This window comes from Chrysemys picta, chromosome 4 (genome assembly GCF_011386835.1).
Source record: "Chrysemys picta bellii isolate R12L10 chromosome 4, ASM1138683v2, whole genome shotgun sequence".
NCBI lineage: Eukaryota > Metazoa > Chordata > Testudines > Emydidae > Chrysemys > Chrysemys picta.
The window spans coordinates 127,314,037-127,330,012 of NC_088794.1; the positions used below are offsets into that span (position 1 = coordinate 127,314,037).

The following is a 15,976-nucleotide window of genomic DNA, read 5'->3' on the forward strand; positions in this document are numbered from 1 at the left end:
GTGATCTCCCCTGCTCTTACCACACTGTCCCATTTCCCCCCACTTAGAGAATTTTTTCACTTCAAGGTCCCAGAAACAAAGACAAGGTTTTCATCTTGAGGCCAAAAGACCAAAAACATCAAGACACTTGATCACAGCCTTGGATAGACCAAGAGACTACCTACACTTGACCAGAGCTCGGAGAGTAATACAAGTCCAGTACACAATACCAGGCTGTCTGTAGACATGAAGACACCACAGTCCTGTTTTATTTGTGTGGAATTTATGTCAATTACAATTCAGTTACGGTCACTAGCACCAAGTTGTCTGTTGTATATGCACATGCTCATGAGAATTTGCACATCACTCATTCAAATCACTGGGGCATGCAGAGTGGCGGGACAGTTATTTTTCAGTAGGGTTTATGATTTTCCCCATAAAGAGGATGCTTTGGGTGGGTTTATCAAGAATCATCATCAGGAAGGGCCTGTTGAATTTAATAGTAGGAGGAGGAGGAAATACAGCAGACAGTAGTGTAATCTCCATCACAGTGACTGCTGCAGCCTCAGTACCATTCTCATGAACATCCACCAGGGCCTTGTGAACAACCTACAAGAAAATGAAGCAAAGATCACAATGAGTATAGAACATGGAGCAACATCTGGGAATGAACTTTTAAACCAAATCTCAAGAAAATAAACTATTGAAACAAAATCAGAATAACTACAAGACTGATTTCAATGGGTGTTTTGTCTATGTATATTTGGAAGGGTTAGGTCCAATTATTTTTTACAGATAGAGCTGAATGAATCTCATCTCTTGTTTTCTGACCTCACAAAGGGAGGGTCCCCTTAGTCTCTGGAACACAACAGAAAAGTTATCTCATCATCACAAACAGAGCTGGGTGAAGAATAAACAAGTTCATGGAGAATAGGTCCATCACTGATTGCTAGACAAAATGGTCAGGGATGCAATCCTATGCTCTGGGCATCCCTAGCCTCTGACTGCCAGAAGCTGGGTGTGGATGACGGGGGATGGATTACTTGATGACTGCCTTTCTGTTCATTCCCTCTGAAGTACCAGGCACTGGCCACTGTTGGAAGACAGGATACTGGCCTAAATGGACCATTGGTCTGATCTAGTATGGCTGTGATTATGTTCTTACATTTTGTTTTTTTGGCAAATTCAAACTGTTGAAAGAGTTTAATTTTGGATTGGACTAAAAAGAAATATTCAAATTTTTCAGCAAAATCAAAATGTTGAAAATAATAATTTTTTGTTGAACAAAACATTTTGTTTAGGAAAATCAAAATATTTCTTTTCTGATTTTGGCCACTTTAAAAATGATTCCGAATATTTTGTAAGCTAAAAATAAAGGAAATTTTGAAACAAAAACTTGTTACAAACAAAAACCCAAACCAAAGGGTTTGGTTTAGAAAAAAAGTCAACAAAATGTTTTGATTTTTATGAGAGTTCCCTTCCCAAAAATGAATAGTTTGGCAAAATTAACACAAATTTGCAAAATGTTTCAGTGTTTCCAAATCTATATTTTTGCTAAAAGTTTCTGTTGAAAATGTTTATCTAGCCCTACTCACAAATAATCAATAGTATTATGCAGCAGAGAATTAGTTTTCAGAAGAAACCTGAAGACAGTTCAAGATGAATGGTGACAAATGATATAGGAGGGAAAGGAGCCAGGTAATTGTGTGGTTTTGCCTAATATATTTTTTGTATTGGGTGGTATGAATGGGTATTTCATGGTCCAAATGTTAATTTGTTCCTTTTACTTGAGACTTTTGAAATACACTAAGAATTCTTTCTTCCTTGTCCTTAATGAAACACAAAGGAATTTTTCCTTATACTGACTCAGCGTGAGATTTTGCTTCTCTTACTTACTCTGAGTGGCACCACAATCCAGGGTCCATGTGGCTACTCATGGAACAAAGTATTACTCAATGGGAGGAAAGGTATCAGGAAGGGTGCTGAGGCAGGATGGTGCCACAAACCTCCTCTGTGACCTTGGGCAACTCACTTGGGGCTTCTCTACACTGTCCCACAGGTCAAACTACTGTGGTGTGAATAGCAGTGTGCACCAAAGTACTGTGCTGTAACTCCCCCATGTGGAGGCTACAGATAGGAGCTAAAAGATTCCTAGTTCACCTTAATGCAGTCCTGTTTGTAGTCCCTGTTTGAAAACCACTGTCATAGGTCTTTACTCATGAATTATTTGATGTTAGCAATAGTTGACATTGTACTTGTGTGTGTGGCATGCTTTTCTCTGTACACCTCCTGGATGGTATTTACTTCTACATCAATGTCCTAGAAGATGAAGTGTGCTCAGAGTACCTCTGTATTAACTGTAATAGGCAAATTAATGCTTAATTCTAGAAAATACACTAATTTGTGGCCCTGTCCTCTCTGTGTTGCTGGCAGTGAGTCTCTTTGCAATTACGTCTTTGGAAGCAGGATTTGGTCATTTACAAAGATAAAATATAAGTCATAGGAGTAGACAAACCAGTTTAGCACCATCTCTATTTTACAAACTTACTTTCGACACCTTCAGTTTAGCTTTCTCCGTGATTCCAGACAGATCAGCTTCGTCAGTGAACACATCGATCACACCCATCTTCTGAAACAGCTCTTTCACATCATAGGTACCAGATACAGAGAATGCTGGAATATACAGGTCGATTTCTCTGTTCAAAAAGAAACACAAAACTCTGGTAAAATGTTGTCAAAAAGTTTTATTTTTGTTTAGCTACATATGGACTCTCTGCGAGTTTTAGAAAACAATAGGGTGGCTATATATAGAGAAAACTAAACCGTGTTATTTTATTTAGGTTGGATCGTCCCTACCTCTAACATGGCTGCTCGGAGGAATCCAGGAGAAGCAAGGGTTCCCGTATCTTGTACGGCATATTAGGGGTACTCTAAAGGGACCAGACATCCTGTTTTTAACGGGACAGTTCCGTATTTAAGCCCTCCTGCAGGTGTCCCGACTTTTTCTTAAAAACAAGCAAATTGTCCCATATTTTCTGTCTCCCTCCCATCAGTACTGGTGGGTCTTGCTGCTGACTGGTTCGCTGCTCGCCAGCCGCCCACCAACCAGCAGTGAGTGGGGAAGAGGGGGTCCAGTGGCCGACGATGGGCTGGGGGTGCAAGGCTGGGGGTGGGTGTGCAAGACTAGTGGTGGGGCAAAGCTGAAGCATGCGGGGCCAGCTGCTCCCCCTGCTGGTCCGTCGGCGCAGCCCCCGGCCAGCAGGGCCTCGCTCCCATCCTGTTTCCAGACAGCACTGGCTGCATGCTGCGAGCTGCAGTAGCTGGTACATGCGGGCAAGTGCCAGGCAGTAGCTGGTACATGCGGGCAAGTGCCAGGCGGTGGCTGGTTATGTGTTGCCTCTGCTGCCCACCCATTGCCCCTTTACATGCTCCCTGTCTTGCTGTCCTCTCCCTGCTTTGCCTCACTGCTCCTCCATATCCACCCCGGAGGAGTACGTCTTCTCCCAGCGCTGTGTGGAGAACCAGTCCCTGGTCGGAGAACTCAGCTCACTAACAGCCTGGCCAGCAGGCTCCTTTCTTCCCCCACTGCCTCTGTGCTGGTGCCCCGGGAAAGCCCAAGATCCTCCAGCCTGAGGCACTGGCCAGGAGGAGCCAAGCCCTGCATGTGCCAAAGCCCCACACAGCGCTGGCATGGGGCAGCCTCTCCACCTTCAGCTAAGCTCTGGAGTGGCAGGGGGAAGCGATATCCAGCCTGTTCATGCCCCGAATCTGCAGGCTTCACAGCACCCTCTTCACCTGCCCCCCTGTCCCAGGTCCTGTCCCCAGGGAGCGTGGGGCTGCTCCATCCCCTAGGCATCCTCCCCTGTTGAGCCACCTCTCTGGCCAGGTTCGCTGAAGCCCCTGCAGTCAGGTTCCTGGGGCCCTGGTGCACAATGCATCCTTAGAGCTTAACCCCTTCCTGTCTGCACGGTAGCCGGAGGCGGCTGGGTTATGTTGGTGGCCAGCAGCAGCCTGTAGGTGTTAGCTGCCTTTCAACACTATGCAGGCAGGAAGGGATGGAACTGCTTCCAGCTACAGGAGAGGAGGGGCAGAAGAGATGAAGTCTGCAAAGACACACGCCAGGTCATCCCTTCCCCATCTCCTCCTGCCCTGGGGCTGGAAGCAGCTCCCAGTCCTTTCCTTCCTGCAGTGCCAGAAGGTTGCTGCTGCCACATTTGGTGAGAACCCTGGCAGAAATTTGGAGACGGGGGACATGCAACTCTGGGTGCCCCCTCCCCCTCCACATGTTGCCCTGGGAAGATAAGGTGCCAGGTACCAGGAGAGGCGGGTCTATCCCAGCGGCCCAGCCAGGCATGGAGGGCGGAGAACTCCAGGCAGGGAGGGTTGATTCAGTCGATCAACTCCCCCCCCCCATGTGAAAGAGTTGTACCAGAGTGTGTGTGTCACCTCTCCCCGTGTGTGTGTGGGTAGGGGTGTGTGTATTACCCCTCCCTGTGTGAACCCTAAAACCTTAAAGATAAGAAGGTAAATAGAAAACGACGGCAACTATGGAGTATTTCTTTTTGACAGGGGCTCAGACAACTTGTTAATTTGAATGTTTGTACTGCATAGTTCTGACTGATTGCCGTTGAACTTACTTGAATACAAGTAATTTTACCAGGTGTCCCATATTCAGCATAGGGAAATATGGTCAACCTAGGGTACCCCCATCAGAGCTCCCAGGGGCTGCAGTGGCTACATTGGAGATGCTTTCCCTGGTTCCCTGAAGCAGTTGGACTGGAAGTGGTGGTGAAAGGACAGTGCTCTGCCACTGCCACAATAGGTTCCAGACAAAATAGGTGGTGTAGCAAGTTACTTCCATGTGCAAGATAGGTTCTCTGGGAGGAATTGTGCTGCAGGGGGGCGTGTCTGAGGCAACAAGCATTTAGATTTCCCTCTTAAGATAGTGGGCTATGCACTGCCCCTTTCTCAGGGCTGGACAATCCAACCTTTAATGTGATCCTTTGTCTCGATGAGGGATCCTACCCTATTCTACAGTAAGACGTATATGCATATAGCAGCAGTTACAAGGTTACCTTTGTTGAAGTGATTTTGTCCATTTAGACACAGTCTCTTTCAACAGAGCCTCCTCCACCTGCTTCATTTTTCCTTCATCAGGCAAAATAAATAATGCAGCAGCATTTCCTTCGTATGGGATTTCAACCACCCAGCAAGACAGCTCCTCATCACGGTGAGTGGGATAATATTTTTCACTGTTCATCATATTAACTTTAACAGATGTTTTGGCATCCACAAAAAAGTCATCTTCCTGGGTATTCAAATTACTGAAAGGATTTTCCCAATGAGCTTATGACAAATACAAAGAGAATGTTGTTGAATATACTGGGAAAGAGAAATTACTAATGTGTGTCAGACTAATTTAAATGTGGCAAGTTCATTTTTGAGGATTAGGGCATCTACAAACTCATTTGAGCAATGATATGTTTGAACTGTGACACGCTCGCCAGACCATTTGAATAGCACACAGCCTCTCCGATGCACTGAAATGTCGTTTAACTCTTAATAGCCCTTCGCATTTCCTGACCCTGGACCTGGTCTGACCTTTGCAGAGTATCTACAGGTGAAGTGTCTGCTGCCCCTACAATATTGACACAGGCCAGAAGTTTGGCCTCTGTGCTTCTCAGCCTCTGAGAGACATGGGCGGGCCTGGTCCACATGCATGGGTTCTGTGTTGAAGGTGCACAGATGAGGGTCAGAAGCCAGGGCATCATCAGGGCTCAAGGGTCTGCGTCACTCGTGGTGCCATTTGGTAAGGCAGTTGTCAATTCTGATACATAGGTCAGTCAGATTGTTGAGACAAGACAGTAGCTTGACCCGTGCCAGTTCATCTTTTATATCATCACTCAACCCACTCCAAAACTGAGGACACTTCATGGCCTCATTCCACTCGGTGTCAGCAGAGAGACAATGGAATTCAGCACCGTACCAGCTCACTGATGTCCTGGCTGTAATGTTTGCAGTGTAGTCAAAAGAGAGATGCTAGGAATTTTTCACCTTCCTCTGCAGCATGGGGCCTGGGTCACTTGCAGGTTTAAACTAGTGTAAATGGTGGATTCTCTGTAACTTGAGGTCTTTAAACCATGAGTCGAGCACTTCAGTAACTCAGCCAGAGGTTAGGGGTCTATTACAGGAGTGGGTGGGTGAGGTTCTGTGGCCTGAAATGTGCAGAAGCTCAGGCTAGATTATCGTGATGGCCCCTTCTGATGTTAAAGCCTGTTAAGTTTATGTGTGTAGCTTCAGCAAGTTGGGTGCGGTGAGGGTCATTGAAAATAACTGACTTGGCCTGAATGCACTGCTCCATCTGGCCCAGGAGGGGGCTGGACTGTTGCAAAATGGGGGAGGCCCAGGCTAAAGCCTCTCCAGTGAGCAGACTAATGATGAACCCTATCTGGGCCCGATCTGTGGGGAACAATTGGGGGGTATAGCAAGAAGAAGAGCCTGCACTGGTTTAAGAGTAGCAGCCATGTTAGTCTATATCCGCAAAAAGAACAGGAATACTCATGGCACCTTAGAGACTAACAAATTTATTAGAGCATAAGCTTTCGTGGACTACAGCCCACTTCTTTGGATATAACCGCATTTGCTCCAATCCCTCAGATAGAGACAAGCACCTAAAAGATCTCTGTCAAGCATTCTTAAAACTACAATACCCACCTGCTGAAGTGAAAAAACAGATTGACAGAGCCAGCCGAGTACCCAGAAGTCACCTCCTACAAGACAGGCCCAACAAAGAAAATAACAGAACACCACTAGCTGTCACCTTCAGCCCCCAACTAAAACCTCTCCAGCGCATCATCAGAGATCTACAACCTATCCTGAAAGATGATCCTTTACTCTCACAGATCTTGGGAGACAGACCTGTCCTCGCTTACAGACAACCCCCCCAACCTAAAGCAAATACTCACCAGCAACCACACATCACTGAACAAAAACACTGACCCAGGAACCTATCCTTGTAACAAAGCCCGATGCCAACTCTGTCCACATATCTATTCAAGTGACATCATCATAGGACCTAATCACATCAGCAATACCATCAGGGGCTTGTTCACCTGCACATCTACCAATGTGATATATGCCATCATGTGCCAGCAATGCCCCTCTGCCATGTACATTGGCCAAACCGGACAGTCTCTATGCAAAAGAATTAATGGACACAAATCTGACATCAGGAATCATAATACTCAAAAACCAGTGGGAGAACACTTTAACCTGTCTGGTCATTCAATGACAGACCTGCGGGTGGCTATATTACAACATAAAAACTTCAAAAACAGACTCCAACGAGAGACTGCTGAGCTGGAATTGATATGCAAACTAGATACAATCAACTCAGGATTGAATAAGGACTGGGAATGGCTGAGCCATTACAAACATTGAATCTATCTCCTCTTGTAAGTATTCTCACACTTCTTATCAAACTGTCTGTACTGGGCTATCTTGATTATCACTTCAAAAGTTTTTTTTCTCTTACTTAATTGGCCTCTCAGAGTTGGTAAGACAACTCCCACCTGTTTATGCTCTCTGTATGTGTGTATATATATCTCCTCAATATTTATTCCACTCTATATGCATCCGAAGAAGTGGGCTGTAGTCCACGAAAGCTTATGCTCTAATAAATTTGTTAGTCTCTAAGGTGCCACGAGTACTCCTGTTCTTTTTGCACTGGTTTAGGAAACCCTGGAACGGACCACGATCACCACTAACCTTGCTGTGGGAGCCTTTGGCTTCTGGGAGGCCAGAGCCAGGATTTCCAGTGAGGGTTTGTAGGGACTCATTCTATGCCTGTTGTGTGGACACCTGTGCCTGCAAGTTCTGTATGGCCCCCACCAGCTCCACGAAGGAAAAAATGGCCTGAGTGGAATCCATGTGATGGAGGTGGTTGTGACATTAAGAATAGTCTGAGGGCAAGAGCAAACCAGAGAACTGGTAATGAACTGCAGCTGGCTAAACCAATTCAAGTGTGGCCCAATTCTTTAATGGCATCAAATGTATCTTATAAGTGTGATGCAAGGTGTCAGTGAAAAGCTCTTGACTCACAGGTAATTAATATAATTGTGTAATGTGGGAGCAAACAACTGATGCGAAGTTATGGACATAAACTGAAGTTATCATTCTTAAAATGTGTTTTCCAGCCAAGCAGGAGTTACCCAACCAAGATAATAAGAGGTGGAAGCATACTTCACACTATCAGCATGGGGAAGGAGATTGACAATCCCATGTTTAAGATGCATACAATTACACCAGAGGGGCCAGGAACGATATAATTTGCATCTTAGCAGACAACCCCAGCAGGAAACTTCTTTACCAGGCTTTAAAAGAACAAGAAATGTTAACGATCCTCCGATTGTTCCAAGACAGGCTCGACATTTCAGAACACCTATGTTGGAGGAAATTCAGGGTTGGGGAGAGTGTGGAGTCATTGTACCAGTTGTTATCCAAGACTGGTGGAGACCAGTGGAAGTCTGTGCTATTGCAGGTAGGCTCCTGGATCCAAAGCATTGGACCAAGGCTGCCCATACATAGACACAAAGAGCATGCTTGTTGGTGATTCTGGGTGTCACAGGAAGAGGCTACAGAAGCAAAGCTTTAAGGCCCTTAAAGGCAGTAGGGTAAAAGGTGACAACTCTTCATCAGTCTGGGTTGCACTCCAGAATGTAACAGTGGGGCCCCTCATCTTTGTGTAGGGCTTCTCAATCTGTAGCTGACCTGGACATGGGTGATCAGCCCTAGTGTTTGAAATAAGAGTTGGGCCTACTGGTTAGAGCTGAGTCCAGGATGGGCAGAGTCCAGGAACAAGCCCAGGGTCAGTATCGGAGGGACAGAAGCCAAATGCCAGAGCAAGAACCAGAGTCATAAGCCAGAGGCAAAGCTAGGGATTGAAGCCAGATATCTGAAGCTGGAGAGGAGCAGGAGCTAGAACACAGCAAGAGCAGGGGCTGGAAGCAGACTGGAGCAAGGCTGCAAGAGGCATGATACATATTAAGAAGCTCCTGCTTGACTCTGGGGACCAAGCTTATAAGCAGGTCTGCTAAACCAGCAGCCAGTCAGGGGCTGTTGTTACTCCATCTGTTCTAAGGCAGTGCAGCTGGGCTCATTAGGTGCCTAACATTGAAGCTGGTCTGGGAGCAGGCCACCAGCTGTTCCTAGAAGGTCTTGACCCTGGCAGCAAATAAATAAATGGATACTGACGTTTTCTTTAAATCTGTATCTTTAAAGAAAGTAAAGTAACCAAGTTTTTGCAGTTGTTTTGCTGTTTAACTAAAACCCCTGTATCTGTTAAAGTTCCAGAGCAGATTGTTGCTTCTTAGAATCATAGAATATCAGGGTTGGAAGGGACCTCAGGAGGTCATCTAGTCCAACCCCCTGCTCAAAGGAGGCTCAATCCCCAACTAAATCATCCCAGCCAGGGCTTTGTCAAGCCTGACCTTAAAAACCTCGAAGGAAGGACATTCCACCACCTCCCTAGGTAACCCTTCAGCATCCTCCTAGTGAAAAAGTTTTTCCTAATATCCAACCTAAACCTCCCCCACGGCAACTTGAGACCATTACTCCTTGTTCTGTCATCTGGTACCACTGAGAACAGTCTAGATCCATCCTCTTTGGAATCCCCTTTCAGGTAGTTGAAAGCAGCTATCAAATCCCCCCTCATTCTTCTCTTCTGCAGACTAAATAATCCCAGTTCCCTCAGCCTCTCCTCATATGTCATGTGCCTCCAGCCCCCTAATCATTTTTGTTGCCCTCCGCTGGACTCTTTCCAATTTTTCCACATCTTTCTTGTAGTGTGGGGCCCAAAACTGGACACAGTACTCACCAATGCCGAATAGAGGGTAATTAACCTGTCCCTCAATCTGCTGGCAATGCTCCTACTTATACAGCCTGAAATGCCGTTACCTTTCTTGGCAACAAGGGCACACTGTTGACTCATGTCCAGCTTCTCGTTCACTGTAACCCCTAGGTCCTTTTCTGCAGAATTGCTGTCTAGCCTCTCAGTCCCTAGTCTGTAGCAGTGCATGGGATTCTTCCGTCCTAAGTGCAGGACTCTGCACTTATCCTTGTTGAACCTCATCAGATTTCTTTTGCCCCAATCCTCTAATTTGTCTCGGTCCCTCTGTATCCTATCCCTACCCTCCAGCGTATCTACCACTCCTTGACAATTTATGCTTAATTAATAAATCCAGTATTTTCCTCACACAACTTAAGTTTCTCCTGCTCAATATCTGCAGTGTAAGGCTCACCATATGTGTCCATCAGCCTCTGCATTATAGGCTTGATCCAGGTCCCATTGAAGGAAATTCTAAATCTCCCGTTAACTTCTATGGTGCTGGAATAAGGCCTATTTCCTTTTGTGTAAACTACCTCATCAGTATCCCACATGACAACTTCCTGCTTAGTTCATCAGCTTTCCATTTATCAAGATAATTTCCAGGTCTGAAACAGACCCTTTCAGAGTTCCCAGACACCATTTATAGAGCATTCAGTTGGAAAACTTGAATGAGTATCAAGCAACTAAATGTACAAAGCAGATCAGCTGTTATCCATTAACTGAGTGTCTCGGGTACTGTAAAATGTCAAAGAAAAAAAGTTTGTACTCCTAAGACTATGCACAGAATTGTGGAATATGCTGTCCTTCTTTAACTCCATATTTAGATGGTAAAATTAAAGTGACCTATGTTAAAGGTGGTGAACATTTATAGCTCCTATTGACTATGTAGAAATAAGCAAGTGCTCAGAAAATGGCCTGCTAATGAGGCCACTTTTATTCAAGTGACTAAATATGGCGCCTAACTTTAACTACACCAATTGGACATTTTGGCCATAACTTTCATGGAAAGGTTTAACATTGTTAACAAGGGACCACTATCAACCTGGGTGATCTCATAGACCTAACAACCTTGACAGTGTCCCTTAATTTAAAAAAAGCAGGGTTTTTTGGTCTTAGATCCCAATCAGCATTCCATAGCCTGTATGTGCGTCATGTACTCATCTGTAGAACATCTTACCTTTAAAGAAAATATAGTTGACAAGAACCATTACAGTGAGCGAATCAAGACCCTTCACCAAGTTGGCAATTTTCCCATGGGTTTTCTTCTCTATGTAATCATTGATCTGTTTCTCAGCCGCTGCAGAATTCTGGAAGTTACTAGGAAAAGTTTCAGACTCATACAGACTTTTGACGTCAGCCAAAAACTTCTCTAGTAGTTTCAGTCGATCATCTACAAAAAGGGCATTTCCCATATTCAGCTGGATCTCACTGTCAGGACGGTTTAACATCTGGATGAGATGATGAAAACCTTCATGTATCTCCCTCTCCTCAATCTCTGACAGGTTAAAGGAGAGTCCTTTGTGAATTTGACTCAGAGTGGTTGACTTGGCACCTAACGTCAGCATTGCAAAGGCAGTGGAGATGCTCAGAGGAGAGAAGAAAATGTTCTTGTCAGCTGCTTCTGATTTAATCTGTTTGTAGAATCTAAATGCAAAGTCAGCATTGCTAGGAGCTACTTGGAGAAAGGACCTGTTTTCAGTTACGACATTGCCTCCAACCAGACTAAGCTGCTGTGGGGGATTAATATCTGTCTGACCATCCTGGTCACTGTGGTGGTCAGGTACGTGATGAGACAAGACAACAGCATGAAGCCCAACAAGTAACACACACAGGCAGAGGATGGACTTCATTTTCCTTTGGAACTATTCCCTTGAAAAACAAAAGAATGGAATAGTCATTAGTCATGGAAATGTTTCCTCCTTCCCTGTGCTATTTGTGATCCAATGGTTATTTTTCTCTCTCTCCTCATGGCAAGTCCACCTCCCTCCAGCCAACTGGAAGATTATGGGGGGAAAGGGAGTGGGGCTGACCAGAGAGTCACAGGGGTTGGGAGCGCAGGCCATGTTGGGAATCAGAGAAAGGAAAAAGGAGGGGTGGTAGAAGAAGACTCTGGGCTGGATTCTTCACTTAGCACCATCCTCTTTGTGCCACTCAGAGATCCCCCACCTTAGAGTAGAAGTGTTTTGTTGAGGGAGGAAGTTATGAAAGAGGGTGGAATGAGAGCAGGCTGGGAGAGATTTTAGCAGGATTGAGATCCACTATGATGTTTCTCTGCTGCTGTAAGATGAATTAGGGACCTTATGCCCATGGCACAAATTGGAGCTGTACTTTTGCAGCTATAACTTCTGCTGGGGCTTGACAGCAACGATCAGGAACTGGAACTAGTTCCTTGATAGTCCCCCCCCCCCACACACTCCATGACACATGCACACACTTCAATGTGTTGCAGTATAATCTGGATCCAAATGACAATATGGCCCGCTATCTAAAGCTGGAAAAAGTTTATAGGGAAGGGCCCCCTCTGGCACATCAAAACTAAGTCACCTATCCCTGACTTTCAGTACTGTAATTTGGTGACCTTTAGCCAAAGGGGATATCAAATGGTCCTGAGCTTTCTGTAGCATCATAATAACAGGAATAAATCAGCTCTAAATGTTCTTCATGTGTCAAAAACTTAGAGATTTGCCCTTTTTTATTTTTTATGCTGTCCCTTCTTTTTTCTGACTCTATCTGTCCCTAGGTAACAGGTTTCCCGTTAGGCTTCAACTCAAGCAGCTAGCATGTGCTAAAGACCAACTTGCTTCATTAATGCTAGCGTTTTAAACCATGTTAAAATGTGTTTGCTAGAGCTGGTTGAAAATTTTTGGATGGAACATTTTTCCACTAGAAAATGCTGATTCATCAAAATAGAAACGTTCCAAAGGGTTATGTCAACTCTAATGAAGTTTCATTTAGAGAAGAAATCAAAAGTATTTTTAAAATTTCTATTCTATTCTATATTTATATTTTGCATTGTTTTCTTTCTTTTATGCTTTTAAAATTGTTTTGTATTTTATTTTATGTTCATATTATTTTATAAAACAATATAAGGTAAAATAAAAACAATATAAAAGATAGTAATACCAAAAAGTCAAAACGGAAACAAAATCTTTTAATTTTATCAAAATTAAACATTTCAGATGACGAAAAATAATTTTTTTGTGGGGAGGAAAACTTTGTTTCATGGGAAAATTCAAACTTTTGACTTTTTGTTCTGATTCAGAACGATTTTTTTTGAATGTCAGAATTTTCTGCAGAAGGGAAAATCCCAGTTTCCACAGCTCTAGTGTCGGCTAACACATTCTAGGAAATCCCACACATTTTTGATGTACTAGGCCATATCTTAACACACTAGATTAATCTAGTCCCAAATTTTCCCAATAATTTTTTTTAAAAATGCCTTCATTCAAAGACCGTTTCCACTAGCGCACCAATTTCTGCTGGCTCATGGGGGTCTTAAGAAAGGCTCCATTCACAGGATAAATTGTAACAGGTATAGTGAACAAAGTCACCCATATTTGAATGAAATCCCATACAATCAAGTGCATTTCACACAGCTAATATGAGTTCAAAGCCTCTTTTGAAAAAATATGGCAGTACTTACAGTACAATCAGAAGGATCCTGCTGGATGCATCTAATCTGCACAGCTCCTCGCCTTTTATTTATATTGCCTTAACATTATTAAGCTGAGTGTCCACTATTAAACATTAAACAGAGCAAATAGAAGTTATTCGCAAGGATGCAGAGCAAACAGTGATGAAAATGCTTTTCTGGCATGGAGGGTCAAATGCCCGCTGTTCACCCACATGGTGGAAAATAGAGCCGAAACCTATGGAAGAAGGTAGTAGGGGGCCACATGGAGGGTACTGGTGTCTGTGCTGTTTGCTTGCCTCACCCCTCCAAACCTGTGGAAACCTCTGTATGGAAAGACTTCATGATTAGAGCACCAATAGAAAGAGGGGCATGTGTGCCTAGGAAGAGCTGATCTACGCAATGCGTCTCTTGGAGAGAGACTAACACTTGCTAGCAAAACCCCACAGTTACACTGCTGTTTGGCTCAGCATTAACTCCCAGCAGAGAGGATCAGAAAGTGCAGTCGGAGTGGGAAGCCAATGACAGCACAGCATTGGAAATGTCTATGATTCTAGAGGCAAAAAATGGGCCATGGAATGAAGGAAGGAAAATCAAATCAACCATGGACCAGGAGAAGTTGATAGTAATGAATATAAATCAGAAGCTTGAAATTGTAAAAAAAAACATTTAGAAGGGAAGCCAAAGGACACAAGGAGAAATCTGTTGCCAGCATAGTTAAGGAGGATCAGAAAGAATTTGTTAAGTATCTTTGGAACAGAAAGAAACCTGAGAATGGTATTTGTCCATTTGTAGATGGAAACTGTAGAATTTACCAATAAAATGCAGAAAAGGCAGATGGCTTCAATAAATCTTTATGTTCTGTATTGTGGGTCATGGGGAAGCAGATGATGTAGTTATGTCATATGATGAGGATAACACTCTTTCCACTCCACTAGTTTCTCGGGAGGATGTTAGACAGCAGCTACTAAAATTATAAAAGTTTAAATCAGTAGGTCCAGTACTGTGCATCTAAGAATTTTAAAAGAGCTGCCTGAGGAGCTTCCTCGACCATTAATGTTGAATATCAATGAGTCTTAGAACAGTGGGGAAGTTCCAGAAGACCAGTAGAAAGCTAATGTGCCAGTATTTAAAACTCATACATGGGATGACCTGGTTAATAATAGCCTTTCAATCTGACATTGATCCCAGGCATGATAATGGACAGGCTAATACATGGCTTGACTAATGAAGAATTAAAGGAAAGTAATACAATTAATGCTAATTAGCATGGCTTTATGGACAATAGATCTTGTCAAACTAACTTTATATCTTTTGTTGATGAGATTATAAGTTTGGTTGATAAAGGTAATAGTGCTGATGTAATGTACTTAGACTCTTATAAGGTGTTCGACTTGGTACTGCATGACATTTAGATGAAAAAGCTAGAACAATATAAAATTAACATGATGCACATTATATGGATTATAATCTGCTAACAGGTCTCAAAATGTAATTTCTAAATGGGGAATAATCACAGAGCAAGCGTGTTCCTAGAGGGGTCCAGTAGGGAATTGGTTCCTGGCCCTAAACTAAGTAACATTTTTATCAATGACCTGGAAGAAAACATAAAATCATTACTAATAAAGTTTGGCGATGACACAAAAATTGGAGGAATGGTGAATAATGAAGAGGATAGTTCAGAGATAGAGAGTAAAGTTGATTACTAGGTAAGCTCGGTTGAAGCAAACATTATGCATTTTAATACAGCTAAATGTAAATGTAAAGGTAAATATGTAGGAACAAGGAGTGTAGGCCATACCTAGAGGATGGAGCATTCTGTCCTGGGAGACAGTTACTGAAAAAGATCTGGGGGTCATGGTGGACAATCAGCTGAATCTGAGCTCCCACTGTGACGCTGTGACCAAATGGGCTATATACATACGTAAAAAGATAGATTCAAGTAGATCTAGAGGGGTCATTATATTTTTGTATTGGATACTGGTGCGACTGCAGCTGGAATGCTGTATCCAGTTCCTCTGATTGTAACGTTTCTCTGATTGTTCCAGGACAGGGCTGGACATTTCAGAACACCTATGTTGGAGGAAATTCAAGGCTTGGGAGAGTGTGGAGTCACCGTACCAGTTGTTATCCAAGACTGGTGGAGACCAGTGGAAGTCTGTGCTATTGCAGGTAGGCTCCTGGATCCAAAGCATTGGACCAAGGCTGCCCATACATAGACATAAAGAGCATGCTTGTTGGTGACTGTGGGTGTCGCAGGAAGAGGCTACAGAAGCAAAGCTTTAAGGCACTTAAGGGCAGTAGGGTAAGAGGTGACAATTCTTCACCAGTCTGAGTTGCATCCCAGAATGTAATAGTGGGCCCCTCGCCTTTGTATTAGGCTGCTCAAGCTATAGCCAGCCAGGACACGGGCGATCAGCCCTAGTGTTGGAAATAAGAGTTCGGCCAACTGGTTAGATCTGGGTTCAGGATGGGCAGAG

General features: G+C 43.8%; 1 protein-coding gene across 1 annotated transcript; it reads right to left on the reverse strand.

The window, feature by feature from the left end:
- Window positions 1-218: 218 nt before the first annotated feature.
- Window positions 219-13,719, reverse strand: LOC101931445 (alpha-1-antichymotrypsin-like). Its single transcript, XM_005307496.2, has 5 exons — window positions 13,509-13,719; window positions 11,043-11,734; window positions 5,055-5,325; window positions 2,528-2,675; window positions 219-588 (listed from the first exon to the last, which is right to left on the reverse strand). Exons 2-5 carry the CDS (start codon window positions 11,713-11,715, stop codon window positions 385-387), a joined length of 1,296 nt encoding a protein of 431 aa, XP_005307553.2. The 5' UTR covers window positions 11,716-11,734; window positions 13,509-13,719; the 3' UTR covers window positions 219-384.
- Between the last annotated feature and the right edge of the window lie 2,257 nt (window positions 13,720-15,976).

Coding starts and splice junctions, on each gene's coding strand:
- LOC101931445 (XM_005307496.2), bottom strand. CDS start 11,715: ATGAAGTCCATCCTCTGCCTGTGTGTGTTACTTGTTGGGCTTCATGCT. Junction 5,326..11,042: donor CAACTATATTTTCTTTAAAG/GTAAGATGTTCT, acceptor ATTTGTCATAAG/CTCATTGGGAAAATCCTTTC. Junction 589..2,527: donor CTAAACTGAAGGTGTCGAAA/GTAAGTTTGTAA, acceptor ATTTTCTTGTAG/GTTGTTCACAAGGCCCTGGT.